The sequence below is a fragment of the Crocuta crocuta genome, unplaced genomic scaffold (genome assembly GCF_008692635.1).
Source record: "Crocuta crocuta isolate KB4526 unplaced genomic scaffold, BGI_CrCroc_1.0 scaffold67, whole genome shotgun sequence".
Taxonomy (NCBI): domain Eukaryota; kingdom Metazoa; phylum Chordata; class Mammalia; order Carnivora; family Hyaenidae; genus Crocuta; species Crocuta crocuta.
In genome coordinates, this window is record NW_027531896.1 from 243,209 (window position 1) to 258,706 (window position 15,498).

At 54.4% G+C, this 15,498-nt stretch overlaps 1 protein-coding gene across 1 annotated transcript in view; it reads left to right on the top strand.

The window, feature by feature from the left end:
• PAX8 (paired box 8) overlaps positions 1 to 15,498 on the top strand; it is a 55,172-nt gene that overhangs the window by 26,657 nt on the left and 13,017 nt on the right. Inside the window, exons 3-9 of the mRNA XM_077773494.1 lie at positions 3,874 to 4,066; positions 5,972 to 6,169; positions 7,502 to 7,590; positions 7,894 to 8,019; positions 8,276 to 8,451; positions 12,373 to 12,493; positions 12,943 to 13,149. Of these exons, the coding sequence (XP_077629620.1) occupies positions 3,874 to 4,066; positions 5,972 to 6,169; positions 7,502 to 7,590; positions 7,894 to 8,019; positions 8,276 to 8,451; positions 12,373 to 12,493; positions 12,943 to 13,149 (1,110 nt within the window). The remainder of the gene's footprint in view (positions 1 to 3,873; positions 4,067 to 5,971; positions 6,170 to 7,501; positions 7,591 to 7,893; positions 8,020 to 8,275; positions 8,452 to 12,372; positions 12,494 to 12,942; positions 13,150 to 15,498) is intronic.

Below are 15,498 nucleotides of genomic sequence, written 5' to 3' on the forward strand. Positions count from 1 at the left end.
CACTATAGAATAGTCCTCTGTGGCCCCGGGGAAGTCAGCATGCCCTTATCTGGGGGCCTCCGCGCTCAGAACCTGCTTGTGTCTGGCCAAACAGTCTTGTCTTCCTCTTCCGTACCCGCCCCTGATGCTCCAGACCATGCAAAGGGCCTTTGCTTAGGAAGCTTCAGATCCCTTCCTGGTTCATACCTTCCCACTAGTCCAACCAGGAGCTCCCACTCATTCCTGGCTTCCGGCCTCAAAGCCCACCCCGTCCACAGCTCCATGGAAAGGTGGTCAGCACAATGGGCGGCCCAGCCCATCCCAGTGCAGGAAGGAAGGCTGCACCCACCTCTGGGCATTTGGTGGTGACTCACCCAAGGAGTCCACTCCCACACACCGGACACAGGAAGGACAAAAGTCCTTCCATTACAGTGACTCAGCTCAAAACCTCAAACCATAGGGGCCATCTCCATCTTCTGTTACCTGCCTGCTACCTACCTGCCTGTCCTACAACATAGTCACTGTCTCCTTGTGCCTTGAGGGCGCCAAGACCTTGTGCATGGATTTATTTTTCCTGTGGATACTTCTTCACCTGGCTACCTCCTAGTCATTCCTCCCTGCAATTTCCATCTGGCCCCTTATGGGCTCCCCTAGCACCTGACCTTACCTTTCTTAAGACACTCCTCCCTGACCATAGTGATTCCCAATTTATGTGACTACATGCCCCAAAGACTGTAAGTTCCTTTGAGGGCCAGGTTTCTCGTCCTATTCAAGATGGCAGCCTCAGTGCTCTGTACCTGAGCCATGGTAGACATTTCATACATACATGTTGAGATAAAAAGAAATGAAAACTTTAATATACAAACAACACTAATTATTATTCCTAGAAGATGGGACTGAGATGGCAGATGTCCAAGTATTTAGCTCTTCTCTTAATTTTCTTACCAGCCATCGCCCAGCCTAAACCAGTGGTTTGCAACGTGTGGCCCCAGATAAGCAGCATCAGCTCCATCTGGAACTTCTAAGAAACGAATTCATGGTCCACCCAAGACCCACTGTTTCAGAAACTCAGGGCACTGGGCTCGTCAGCCTGAGTTTTAACAAGCTCCCGAAGTGAACCTGAGGCAGGCTCAAGTGGTTTGCACCACTGCCCCAGTCCTAGGTCCAAGCTTGGGTCGTAACGTTCAGCCATGTGAATATCACAAATTAGAAAAACTTCATCCTTCTATCAAGATTTTCAGAAAACCAAACACTCCTACATCCTCGTTTCCACATCTTCTTACAGCACTCATTGCAGGTCAGCATGAGACACAGGAAGAAGTTCCATTCAATGGATGAGAACAGTAAGGCTGAAACAACAACTTTCTCAAACGATAAAAGTAAAACCAGGCAGGGTCGATGCAAGAATCTGTCCCAAGCCTCCTTGTACAGCACCACAAAGTCACTCAGAAGCCAGTATAATAAAATAAAGCACCAAAATATTTCTAGTTTATGGGCCAGAGGTATGAGTACCCCCTCCCCTTCATACTGATGCTGGATGGTCTAATAAATAAGCTTTCAGGAGGGTTCCTGAGTGCTTGGGCCTCTAAGGATCCTGATCAGCCCTTCCAGAAGATTTAGGACAATAGCCCATACAGCTTCAACAGAGAGACAGATAGGGTTGCTTTTTTTTTTAAGGCATAATACCCAATTCAGGTCACCCCCAAAATGGCACTTGGTTTTTTGAACTTCTACCTTTCTAGGGGTGAAGAACTCCACCTGCAGGAAACCTTGCATCCAGATATAGAGGCCCTAGCCTCCCCTGCCCCCAAACACCTGAACCTTGGTGGATGACGCGGCTGATCTAAGTTCTGGAAAATGGGGACAAAGCTGGACAGTTCAAGGTCTTGTCTGCTTTTGGGTGGCTGTCTGGCGCCCCCTTGTGTTCAGTGTCTGGACCCAAAAGAGTCAAAAGACCACAAGGATGATGGACGCATGAGGATCAAGTGGCTAAGCCATTCTCCAAGAATGGCCTGCGGCCGTGAGAGGCCAGCGGCATGGGCTCAGGAGTGGGTCATCTGGAATGTCCTCCCAGCCCTGGTGGAAAAGCACTCGCTGGGACAAGGTGCCTCACATAGCACAGGTGGCTCATCCAATTGCCTCCACCAGGGAGACAGATCACTGTGTCCCTCCTGCTGGGTATTTGGCCAGCAGGCTTTTTCCTCCTGACTTAGTGCCCAGGCCAGAGGCTTATAGGCTCTTTTTTTTTCTTTGAAGAGAAATTGACTGTTCTGCTGAAGATAGCTTGGGCCCCCGAGGAGACATTGCAAGGCAGTTCTGAATGTGCTAAGTCAGTGGGCGGTAATGGGCACTGTGTGCTCTGCAGAGGCACTTCCCACCCCTGGCCATAAATAGTCCTTAATGGGCTCACACAGAAGGCCTCGCACTGGCTCTTCCTCCTCGCCTGCCCGCTCCCCCTGGCGCCCACCCCGGAGCTCCACCATCCCAGCCAGATCACCAAATCATGCCCCGGTGTGAAAAGATCTCCATCATGCTTGGACCATGGCACCTTCAGTGCAGGCCTGCAGGGCCGATGCCAAGCTTCCAGGGTCTGGACTCAACCCAAGAAGCACTGATGGGAACCTTAATCCTTAGCTAAGGCCTGGCTGCTTCTCAAACAGGCTGAGTCACCTAAGTCATAAATCAGGTCACTAAAACCCTCCAAGCCCCAGTCTCTTCATCAGCAAAAGGGATAGCTCAGCCTCTGAATTAGTCCAAGGTGGTCTAGGGATTTTAGAGAATTGAGAAGGTTGGTACGTCTAACAGTCTAACTTTTTACCTCTAAGCCTTTGCATGTGCTGTTCCCACTGCCTGGAACAGTTTTCTCTCTTCTCTCCTTCACTTGGCTAACACGTCTATATCTTCAGTCAAAGCTCAGACTTCTCCAGGAACCCTTCTGTGGTCCCCTAAGCCTCGGCTTGGTCCCCTTCAGTGGTTCCCATAACTCCCTGCTTGGCCTCAGTCCCAACTGTGGTCATGTGGCCTGGTAATTGGCTATTTGTTGGTCTGAGCCTTCACTTTCATAAACCCCATGAGACAAGAACAGAGACCAACACTGTCTTACTCACCTGGGCATCTGCAGGGTCTGGCACATAGTAGGTACTCAATAAATACGATTGAACAGGTAGACAGGCTCAGAATGAAACACAGGCTAGGGCCAGAGGGCAGAGGGCAAGTCAGGAAGGCAGCTAAGGGAACATGCACACACATCCATGGCTTGTCCACGTTCTGCCTGCAGCCTGACATAGTTGTGGGGCCCCTGGACATCTCTGCCAGCGCTGTTAGTGCTCTGGCCTGTTAGAGAAGAAACTATGGGGGTCACGCAGGCCAGGAGCCCATGGCCTGGACCCGATCTGCTTCTGTGCGTTTGTGTTTGTGTTTCTCAGTGCAATTGTGCTTACAAAATCTGGCTCTATGTTTAAAAGAAGAAAGAAGAGGACAAATTTAAAGGCCACTGAATGCCCTCATTTTATAGATAAAGGAAGGGGAAACAGAGAGGAGAAGGGACTTGCTCCCACATCACCCAGCTCAGTATCAGAGTAGGAAGACTGCCTCCCCAACGCTTTTCAGAGGGAGGGAAGATGGTGGTGGGGTTGGTATTCAGCGTGAAGGGCTAAGGGCCTGAGAGGAGCCTGAGCAGGCCCAAGAGGTCCCCGGATTGCACTGTGCCCCTCTGTGGCATCATACACCACCCTCCCCAGTGGGAGCTGGCCTCCTTCTGCAACGGGAAACAGGGGACACTGCATCAGGAGAACCAGGGGGCATGACGGTTAGAGTTCATGTGCGCGGTCTCTCATGCACACAGCACCCACCCTCGGACTAATTCCCACCCACCTGCCTGCCTGGCCCTGACAGCTATTCCTGGGACCACTGTCTCCTTAGGCCACGGAGGGCTGAACCAGCTAGGAGGAGCCTTTGTGAACGGCAGACCCCTGCCTGAAGTGGTGCGACAGCGCATCGTGGACCTGGCCCACCAGGGCGTGAGGCCCTGCGACATCTCCCGCCAGCTCCGAGTCAGCCATGGCTGTGTCAGCAAGATCCTGGGCAGGTAAGCACAAAATTCACCACATGCCACTGTCCCTGAAGGGCTTGCCTTCCGCGGCCCACGTCGTGGCCACCCTCCCTTACCCCAGGGGACTCGGCTCCATTCCCGATGTCTAGCCCTGGTCCTTGGGACCTAAACAGTGTGATGGTGCTTCTGGGCCTCCCCTTTATCCACTGCTCTTCTGTTATTTTCCTGCCTTTCCTTCTTTGTCTATTTCTCCTTCCTTATGTTTCTCCCTCCCACTTTTCTCCTTTTGTCTCATGTCTTATATTCATAGGCTTCTCTACTCCTAAAGCAGAAGCCTCATCCCCAAAGACCCGACCCCCGACCCCCCGAGACCAAAGGAGCCACTAGGGAGGAGCACATGATCAGAGGTGGCTCCTGCCATCTAGTTCGCGCATGAGGGATGTCAGAGTGTGCTGCTCAAACTGCCAACTCCCAGAGCACCGGCAGCAGAAGCATCAGGCATTCCTGATGAGATGCAGACCCCTAAGGCCTGGTCCAGACCTACATATAAACCATAGCATCCACTCTGGGAGCCAGGCCTAAGGGCTGAGACTTTTATGAGATGACCAGGTAACACGTACAAAGGCTAACCACAGAGCAGTGGCTCACAGCCCTGGCTGTGCATGAGAGTCGCCTGGGGAGACGTAATATAAAAAAAAAAAAATTTATGTCTAGGCCCCAGCCCACACCAATCAAAGCAGAACTTGAGGAGAATGAGCCCAAGTTTTTGTATAGTGCTAAGGCTCCATCAGGGATTCCCAATTTTCTGCAGCCAGAGTTGGAGACCACTGACCCAAAGGTTCAGGGGGTGCCCAGGAACAGCAAAGCCCTGCATCTGGACTGACACAGCATAGTCTGGAGAGCCACTCCCCAAATGCCCCTGCACTGGAGGACCTGGGGCTTGACATCAGCTCAGGGTACCTCTCTCCCTCACCCAACTCATTGGTGGATTCAAGAAGAGTTCTGGTATAAAGAGGCAGAGAACTGAACAGTGGAGAGCCCTGGCTTCCTGACAGAAGCTGTCAGGGGGGCACGTGCTCCCTGGCTAGGGTCAGGAGGGGGTTTCCCAGCGTGCGTTGTGGTGCCCCAGAGAGGTGAGCCCTGGGTGGCCGTGACAGGTAGGCAGAGTTTGAAAGCACCTGATTTTATTTCATTGTAAAAGAGACCACAACGTTTCCATAGCAAGGAGGGGACAGCTATCCTGACATAAGTCATTGATCCACCAAAGCAGCCAGTTGGGTGCTCGGGGGAGAGGAGGAGTGGACAGCCTGGGAGAGTGAGCTTGGCCTACAGGGTTGGATGTGGCCAGGGATCCAGGCCAGCCTGGCCTTCCAGCACTCACAAGGAGTACCTTCAACCTGAACCACGTAACCTGCTAGAACACCAGCGGCCAGCCGGGGGTGGGGAGAAGGGAGAGGGGCAGAGAGCCAGTGATCCAGGCTGGCTTCCTGGTGAGGGGTAAAGCCGGGATGGCCCAGAGCAGAGTCGTGCTTTAACTAAGAAAAGCTGGATAGAGACACCCCACTGTGAACCCGTATGTACATACACAGCAGATGTGTCACAAGTTCCTTTCTAAGAAGGGAAATCTTTTGTTCCCCATACGTGGCTCTTGCAGGAGCTCAGACATGGGACACTGGCCTGAGGGAAAAAGCCAGAAGCCAGGTGTCCAGGGTGAAGTCTTTAGCAGAGGGTTCTTGTTTGGCGGCAGCATAAACCCACCCATGCGAGGGAAACAGACAGTGCTAGGAACATCGGGTGTTTGAGGCCAGCCCTGGGGGTGCATTTTACCCCCCAGGTCCCTCCCCCGAAGCTTTGGAAAGGAATGAGAGTCTCTGGCTAAGTGCCGGCCCGAAGACCCCACCTGCTTATTGGGTAATTCTTTGGGGTTCTCTATTGGAGTAGGTACTACGAGACTGGCAGTATCCGGCCTGGAGTGATAGGGGGCTCCAAGCCCAAGGTGGCCACTCCCAAGGTGGTGGAGAAGATTGGAGACTACAAGCGGCAGAACCCTACCATGTTCGCCTGGGAGATCCGAGACCGGCTCCTGGCCGAGGGTGTCTGTGACAATGACACTGTGCCCAGTGTCAGCTCCATCAACAGGTAAGAGGGACACAGAAGCCGGGGTGGGGGGTGGGGGGGCGGACAGGGCACCAGGGCTTGGGGGGAATCATGACAGGGACCCGAAGAAGGGCCTGGCTTGGGTAAAGCGGAGCCTGAGAAGGGGCCTGCTGCTGAGGAATTAGGCAGGAAGCACCCCAGGGTCCAGGAAGATATCACCCCTCCCCACCGCCAGGAGACATTTCTGTCCCCACCCCACCCCACCCCAGGTTGTACTTCCTCACACACTACATCCTCTTTTATTCAGTGGAAGAATCTTGAATTGATTCTTTCTTGGGCCACATGACCCCTCACCTGGCCCTCATTCAAGCATTCACTCCATTGTTCAGTCATTCAATTATTCACTCACTACCTCAGTCAATCATTTCCTCACTCATTCATTCATATATGTGTGATTCACTCATTTATGGGCTAGGCCCTGGAAACACACCATCCTCATCCTTGTGGGGCTTATAGTCTAGTGGGAAGACAGACATGAATCTTGTACTAATCAAGTGCCCACACAAACAACTGTAAAAATGCAACTCTAAGTCCTCCTGGGGAGAGGAACATGCGGGTATGTGAGCTAGCATAGGGCGACTTGGTTTAGGAAGATGTGAAAAATGCCCCTGAGTAAGAAACACTGAGTAAGAGTTAACTAAGTGAAAAGGGGAGCCAAAGGAGCCTTGAGACAGCACATGCAAAGGACCTGTGGCTCGTAGATCTTAGACAAGAAGCCGAAAGAAAGCCAGCAGATAGACGGGGAGCATGAGGTAGGCTGAGGTGGAAAGGTCAGCAAAGACTGTCCTTTAGAAGCTGGTGGCCATGTCACATATTCTGACCTGTGACCTGTAAGAAACTTGGCAGACGTTAAGCAGGAGACAGACTGGCATTTCAAAAAGTCCACTCTGGTTATAATAGGGAGAATAGATTAGAAGGGGTCAAGAGCAGATAGGGGTGGACCAGTGAGCCATCCTGGAGGCAGAGACTTGGTAGTGGCATGCACTAAGGTGCTGACAGTGAGATGCAGAGGAGGGTCAACGGCAGAGGGGTTTACAAGGTCAAGCCCACTGAACCTCATGATGGACTTGATAGAGGAGGGTGGGAGGCCGATGCGAAGCTCCATCTATATCTCTGCCTTGAGTGACCAATGGAACTGGTCATGAAATGGGAACACTGGGAAGGACGAGGTGTGAGGAATAGGGCCATGGATTTGATCGTAGCAGGTTGTACCCGAGGTGCCTTTAGGACACCCAGGTGGGCAGCATGCATTCTGCTTCCTCCTCTTCCCTCTTCCCTCTTCCCATGAGATGGCCTTTCTCATCTTCCTTACAGGATCATCCGGACCAAAGTGCAGCAGCCATTCAACCTCCCCATGGACAGCTGCGTGGCCACCAAGTCCCTGAGCCCAGGGCACACGCTGAGTGAGTGCTGACCCGGAGGCATGCTCAGCCTTGCACACGCATACCCATCAGCAAAAACACAGTCACACACATGCCCACACAGATACACCCTGTGGCAGACTGAGCCCTTCCACGGGGTCGAAGCCTTGCTGGGTCCCGGGGAAGATGCAATGACATACTTAGGGGTGGAAACACTTAGCAGCCTTGACTCCAAGAACCCCTCTCTCGGGTGGGCCCCCCCCACCGTCTCCCCCAAGGTGGGCGCAGGGGCTCTCAGGGATGTTGCCCGCATGTGCTGACCCTCTCCCTCTCCCCCCACCACAGTCCCCAGCTCAGCTGTAACGCCCCCAGAGTCACCCCAGTCAGACTCCCTGGGCTCCACCTACTCCATCAACGGGCTCCTGGGGATTGCTCAGCCTGGCAGCGACAGCAAGAGAAAAATGGACGACAGTGAGTGTTGGGGAGGCGGAGGGCAGGTCGGAGGGATGCAGGAGGGCTCCAATGGGACCAGTGACCCCGGACTCTGCAAGTGCCAGCAACTCCTGCCTGCAGTGCGTGGCCCATCCCCAAGCTGGCCGCAGTCCCGTGGCCCGAAGCCGCATCCTTCCTGTAGACCCCCCTGTAGCCCGGGTCTGCCCCTCCACTCTGGCCTGGGGCGTGGGTAAATAGGTCCCCTGAAAGCTCTCTCCCTGCCTGGGGATGCCAGGTGACCAGGACAGCTGCCGGCTGAGCATCGACTCCCAGAGCAGCAGCAGCGGGCCCCGTAAGCACCTTCGCACGGACGCCTTCAGCCAGCACCACCTTGAGCCGCTGGAGTGCCCGTTCGAGCGGCAGCACTACCCGGAGGCCTACGCCTCCCCCAGCCACACCAAAGGCGAGCAGGTGAGCAGCGGGGGGCAGGAGCCACAGCAAAGCACAGTCTCTGAAAGATTCCCCGTCAGCCTGCAGTCTAGCCGCCAAGGCAACTAGAACTTCCTCGGATGGGCTCAGGGCGCAGGCTTCATGCAGCTCCAAGCCTCGCACAGACTTTATTTTCCCAGATGCTCGCATCTCCCTCCTTCTCCTCCACCAGCCCTCTTGCCCCCGTCACCCATAGCCTCTGAGCTCTGCCCTTTCGGGAAGAGCAACACAAGCAGGCGGTGCCATCTGTCTGTCGCCGGTGGCTTTCCCAGACCACAGGGTCAGGTCCTATAGTTCCAAAGCAGCTCCTCCGAGCCCTACACCGTGACCTCAGCCAGCACCTGCCACCTACCTCTGGCCACTCACACCCACACACCCTACCACTCTGCATGACTCACGCTCCCGAGCGTGTCACTCTTGTTCACACCTCTCTGCACTGGCACACGGCACGCCCTCCCGGCAGAGTGCCTTGCCTCCCACCTTTCTGCCTGGAAAAGTACCACTCGGCCGTTATGACTCAGCTCAAGCATTGCCTATCCGTGAATCACACCCTGCCCCTCAGACATGCTTCGTCTCTCCCTCGTCTGTGCTTTTGCATATTCGATGGGCCACTCCGGTAAAATCTCATGGGGCGCTGGAATTGTCCAGTGGACAGAGGTGTCGACAATGGATTTCAAAAGGCAGGGCAGCAGCTTGAAGCATCTTTTTTTTTTAATCTCCAATACGTAACATTGTGCCCCTTTTAGAATAGATACTCAGTGGGGCGCCAGGGTGGCTCAGTCGGTTAAGCGTCCGACTTCGGCTCAAGTCATGATCTCATGGTTCATGAGTCTGAGCCCCACGTCAGGCTCTGTGCTGACAGCTCAGAGCCTGGAGCCCACATTGGATTCTATGTCTGCCTTCCTCTCTGCTCCTTTCCTGCTCATGCTCTGTCTCTTTGTCTCCTTCAAAAATAAATAAAAATTTTAAAAAATTTAAAAAATAAAAAGAAGAATAGATATTCAGTAAAGACGTATTGGTGAGGGAGCTGAAAAATCCAGAACAATAAATTGCGAGTTACAAGGGAGCTTTTGATTTCTAGTGCACAGGACAGGTGAAATGGTTCCCAGTGGCTCAGCTTCTGGGAAAAGCTAGCAGAGATGTCACTGGTCTCCCATGAGCCCAGCCAAGACACCACAACTCAGACAGAAGCTCCAGGACCCCTGGCCCCTCAGTTCATTTGTACCCGTCCGCAGTGGCCATGGCCTCCACCCCCTCCCCCACAGGGTCAGGCAGCTGAGGAATTCCTTTAGGGTACGTCCCCTTGCCCCACTTTGCTCGTGCTGTCTTCTGACCCGGGAGTGAGGCAAGCCTTGCGCCTTTAAAATCCGAGCAGGACAATGTCAGCGATGCCAATAACCAGCCGAACCATGCCAGGGACCGTCTGGGCTGCTGGGTCCGTGCCAGCACTGCGGCTGGGCAGGCAATCTGCGTCAGCGATTTTATCAGGCTGGGCTGTGGCAGCCACGAGGGGGTGCAGAGAAAGCTGGCCGTCAGCAGACCTGGGGAGAGGGCCCGGGTGCTCCTCTGAGAGTTAGTACATGGTTCCCCCTGGGCTATGGGGCTGCAGCCGTGGGTCCATGGGGAGCCTGCTCTGTGGGAAGGAGCCCACAGAACTCAGTGTGTAAGTACCAGCCATCCTTGTAAAGAAGACCTGCTGCCGAGACCCCGAGCACCCTCTGGGTCACAGAGCCACCTCCTGGCTCCATTAACCTGGCTAATTCCTTGATTACAAGGAGGCCCTGAGACCCTTTACCACGCTGGCCTATGTCGTTCATGGGACATTGTGGTATTAGAGAGTCTTAGGGCTGCATGGACCTCGGGGACCACTGAGTCCAGGCTTTCCATTTGTGTGGAGATAACCCAGGGCCAGGGAGGGTTGACAGAGCCTGGCGGATGGGGGGGCGGGGGCGGGAGGGGCAAACAGTTGTGCTCAGGCCTCCAGGCCCTGGTCTCATTCAGACTTGCCCACTGGTGCCTGTTTTAGATACGGTGCTTTTGTGTCCTTTATGAGGTGAAGACTGGAAAAAGAGAGTTTGTAAACCATGGAACTGCTCCAACCTCTTACCTATAGATGAGGAAACTGAGGCTCAGCAGTGTCCATCCACAATTTATTCCCTCCCTCAGCCAGTCTTCCACTCACTCATTCATTCACCTGGGGTGGTGGTGAGGGTCAGGGAGAATCCGGTCTGTCCTGAGGGCTCTTGTATCTGAGCCCCTGCCTTTCCCACCCTTGGTGACTCTGTGACATCAAAGGAGACTCCATGTTCTCTCACCTCGGCACTGGAAGGCCCTCTGGCCTGGGGAGCCAAAAGAGAGAGAGAGAGAGAGAGAGAGAGAGAGAGATGCACAGGTCCTCACACCTGACCTCAGGTTCCGTAAAATAAACCAAGGGAAAGCATTCAACAGAAATGCCAGCGGCCTTATTTCTTATTTCTGTGGCCATTCAATGCCACATCACCAAAATGTGTGATGATACAGATTTGAAGATTCTCCCTGCCCACCGAATTGCCTGGACTTTGGAAAGCTATAGGATTTTGAGTCAATATTTGTTACCAAATCAACACATCAATAAGGCATTTTAAACTTTTCTTACACTCTCTAGAAATTAGGTATTTTGTTCAATTTCATTAAGTCAGGCTCTAGGCAACTCTCTCCCTGCAGCAGTCCCCCCTCCCACCCCCTACGGAAGAAATGGACCCAGAGCACCATTCAGTCAGTAATTGCTGCTACATGATAATGGTGCCCTAGTGGCCTCCAGAATTGACTGCAGCTTCCAGAAGTGCCCAGCATGCAACCAGAAAGTGCTGTGGCCCCTTGGAGAACCGGGCTGCATGGAAGTGATTGCCTTTAGTGGGGCTGTTACATAACTGCAGAACGTTCCTTGATTTTAACATGCGCACTGCTTCTCCTAGTGTGTTTGTGACAGGTGTGACCCACCTGGGGGATCGGGTGTGTGCTCGTTTGCTCTGTCTCGTCTCCTTGAGGGATGGAGTCCTGGTGAGGGGTAGTGCATGCTTGCCCTTAACTCCACAAGGGAGCATCTTAGGACACAGCCCCGCTCATGTCCAGGGAGGCCAGATGGCATCTATAATGAGGCCTTAACAAAGAAAACCCTCCCAGATATTTGATAGTTTTTTAAACAAAATTGACCCCGAGTATCCTCTTCCAGCTGAACCTAGGAGTTTATATTTACATGGATAGAGAAGAGAGAAAGTAGCCAGTCACCTGCTCTGGTGGGGTGTCCTGTCTGCCGCTTTACTGAAGGAAAGAGCACGTGAGGCAGGATCTGGGTTCCTCTGTTTAGTACCCCTGTCATACTTACCGGGACACTTGCCTCTCTGGGCTTCAGTCTCTCCACAGACAAAACAGACAGAATCTTGTTTGCCCACGTCACAGGGCCGGTGGGCTCCGTGGATCAAGATAACATTGGCAGAGCTCTAATGTGCACTGTTTGCAGACAGAAGCGGTCATGGTGCCTTCCCGTTTAGGGCAGTGTTTGAGAGCACCGACTGGAGAGCCCCCTTGGGTTCCGGCCCTGGCTCTGCCCCACAGGGGAGTGTGACAAGCTTCTTGGCCTCCCTGTGCCTGCATTTCCTATCCGGAGGGGGAATAAACTAATGAAAAGAGTGAAGCACTGTGGGCCGGGCTGGGGCAGAGCGCTCCACCCTGCAGCCTGTTCTTTGTGGGTCCAGACGGTGTTGGGGGATGAGGAAGGAGACCAGTGCGCAGCCAGGCCCTCATGCCACCTGCTGGCTTTGAATCCCAGGGCCGCATGAGAGGAAGTGGGAGATCAGGCTTCGGGGTCTCTAAGTAGGCCGGCTGCCAGGGGCCTCTGTGCGCTGACTTCTCTTTGTTCCCCAGGGCCTCTACCCGCTGCCCTTGCTCAACAGCGCCCTGGATGACGGCAAGGCTACCCTGACCCCTTCCAATACACCCTTGGGGCGCAACCTCTCGACTCATCAGACCTACCCAGTGGTGGCAGGTACGGTGCCCGGAATGTCCTGGGCCACGTGGCCCCAGCTGCACAGATGGGCTGGAAGGCAGAGCGTGGCTGGCCATGAGGAAGAGGGTGCTAGGGCCCTGGGCCTGCAGAGGAGAGGTGGGCTGTGCAGGCTGGGCCTCCAGGTATCCCAGGCCCCCCTCCCCCTCCGTGCCTCCTCGCTCCCCCACCGCTGCGGGGAAGGGGAGGGGAGGCGGCACACACAGTATTCCTATGCTAGCAGAGGCACAGCAGGGAGGCAGAGCTTCTCCCCAGCCCTCACTCCCCCTGAGGAACACGTGCAGCCTTCCCGACACCCCCAGACTCAGACAGGAGCCGCCTGCCCCCGCGCCCCGCCCACACCCCTCCCGCATCTCATGGCTGGGTCTGTGCATGTGCCCACCCCATCATCTCACACCCCTCTCTCCTTGTTGTCTCCCTCCCTCCGGCAGATCCTCATTCACCCTTCGCCATAAAGCAGGAAACCCCCGAGGTGTCCAGTTCTAGCTCCACCCCTTCCTCTTTATCTAGCTCCGCCTTTTTGGATCTGCAGCAAGTCGGCTCCGGGGTCCCAGCCGGTGCCTCGGTCCCGCCCTTCAATGCCTTTCCCCATGCTGCCTCCGTGTACGGGCAGTTCACGGGCCAGGCCCTCCTCTCAGGTACGACAGGGAGGTCCCGGGCCGTGCAGGCAACGCGGGTGGGGGCGGGGGGGTCCTCAGGGCCGGCCACCAGTCCCCTGCTTTGGGTCCAGCCCCGTCTCTGGCCCTCAGTCCTGTCCACCGTCACCCTAGTCCCTAAATCTACCCGCAGTTTTTGGACATGCCAAGATGTGGTGCTCGGTGCTGGCAAAGTCAGGCCGTGGGAGGGGCAGGCACTCTGGGGAATCTTTCTCCATGGGTCCCGGAGGACCCCAGAAGTGGGGTGCGTGGCATATTTCCAGGACCTCGCCCCAAAGACCCCTGGAAGAGAGGGGACCTTAAGGCCAGGAGCCAGGCAGTATAAAGCAGTGAACCCTTGGTCTGAGTGAAAAATTAAGAAAGAAGGAAAAAAAGAAAGCTTTGGAGGGAAAAAGTCATTGGTTTTTGGAGACAATCTTTGGGATCAAATTTCTAAAGAAGACAGAGAGTCCATCCCAGCTGGGTCACCACAGGGTAGCTCTCCTTGTATCCAGCTTCCCAGGGTCCCCCTTGGAGAAACTTGAGGTGGGGGGGGGAGCAGGGGACCTCCCATCAGGAACCTCATTGGCCTCAAAACATGTAAAGCTGAAAGTGCCTTCGGGGCATCTAGAGCAAATCTCACCTTACACTGATGGGAAACAGGCCCAGGCAGGAGTTGGGCCTGGTCAGGGTCCCTGAGGAGGCATGTGGTTGTCTGGCAGAGGGAGTGCTTGGCCTGCATGCGGCCTGGGGGTGAGACCTCAGCAGAAATGGGTCTCCCAGTAGGACACTGGCCCATCAGCCAGGGCCTGGGCAGCAGCTCAAAGAGTCAGGGTGTCTGGCTTGAGCAGGAGAAGACGTGAGATGGAGTGAGAATGGGGAGCAGGGACCCATGATAGTCTTCAGATATCTGAAGGGCTTCCACGGAGATGGGATTATGTTAGATGTGGGCCCCAAGGCATTGAACCAGAACCATGAAGGAAGCCAGAAGTGGGCTAGCCCTTCTGGATCAGTGTTTTTCAACTTGCTGGGGGCCTCCAAACACTCTCTTAAAATGACAGCTTTTACAGAAGCCAGGTATCCAAATCAGACAAATGAAGAGCTACTCTGTTTGAAGTAGGGATTCTGCCCCCTGAAAGGCCTTGGACTTGAAAACCACCACACCAGAAGAACAAGACCTCTACCCACCCAGAGGGACCACAAGGTCATCCCTAGTCAAGTGCACAGACTGACGTATAAGGGTCTTTACATTTTCTGTCTGGCCAGACCTAGGATTGTTTTTCTCTGTGCATCCCACGTCTAATGTGGGGGGGTCCTCTTGACAGAGGTGGGCACAAGAGATAAAGGGTTAATGAAGGAAGCCCAGTGTGTGGGCAGAGAGGCAGTGTTTCAGGGCATGGGGCAAGGGAGCAAATGTTGACTCAGAGTTCAAAATTTCAAAAGCGGGTGATGTCAGCGGAGATGGGTCATTTGTTTTGACTAAAGTGATTAAAGGAGAAAAATCTGTGAGCTGAGTGGAGTGATGTCAGCCAGAGAAAATGGGGGAGGAGGGTGGAAGGTGAGCCAGGGAGTAAAGGGACTCACATCCACCGAGGATGGAGAGGCCTAATCACTTGGTGGGCCTGCTTGCTTCGTGTGAATGGCTGCAATAAGTCAAGCAGCAGGTGAGGTGTGGATGGAGCATGTGATGATGGGAGGCAGTTCTTCAGTTACTGCGTGAGTTGCCCACATGCTTGGCAGGACCATTCGAGAGGTCACATGGGCACATAGCAGTGGGAAGCAGTCTTGGATAGTGGCCTATGGCAAACTCTCTGCCCCAAAGGCCCCAACTTTCTCCCTTTCCTGTCACCCTGTTAGGGCTTCACACACACCCTATCAATATGCAGGTCAAAGGTGCCACTTCCAACCTCTGTCAGTTCTCAGTTTAGTGGACATGCCCAGTCTCCAGACCAACAGCAGGACTGGAACGTCACTCACCCCATGGGGCAAAGGAGCTGACAGCAGACACCAAGGCATAGAGTGCGGCCCCTGTGGAAGCCAACAGCTGGCTGTAGGGCCCAGCCCGAGAGCTGAAGATGTAGCACCAGAGTCAAGGACTTTTCCTCTGTCAAGGAATGCCCAACCTTGGAGGCACTGGGTTCAGGCAGGTTGCCAAGAGCAGGAAGCAAGTCAGGGATGCAGTTCGCAGAGCTGGGCCGGCCGATGGCTGGTGTCTATGCAGAGCCCAGGGTGTTGACCTGCAGGCCATGGTCAAGAATGGACATAAATACCTACTGAGCCATGGTGAGCAGGCTGGGAGGACATGCAGGGAGAAGGCAGGCTAAGAGGAAGGATCTCAAGATCATGGGGTGG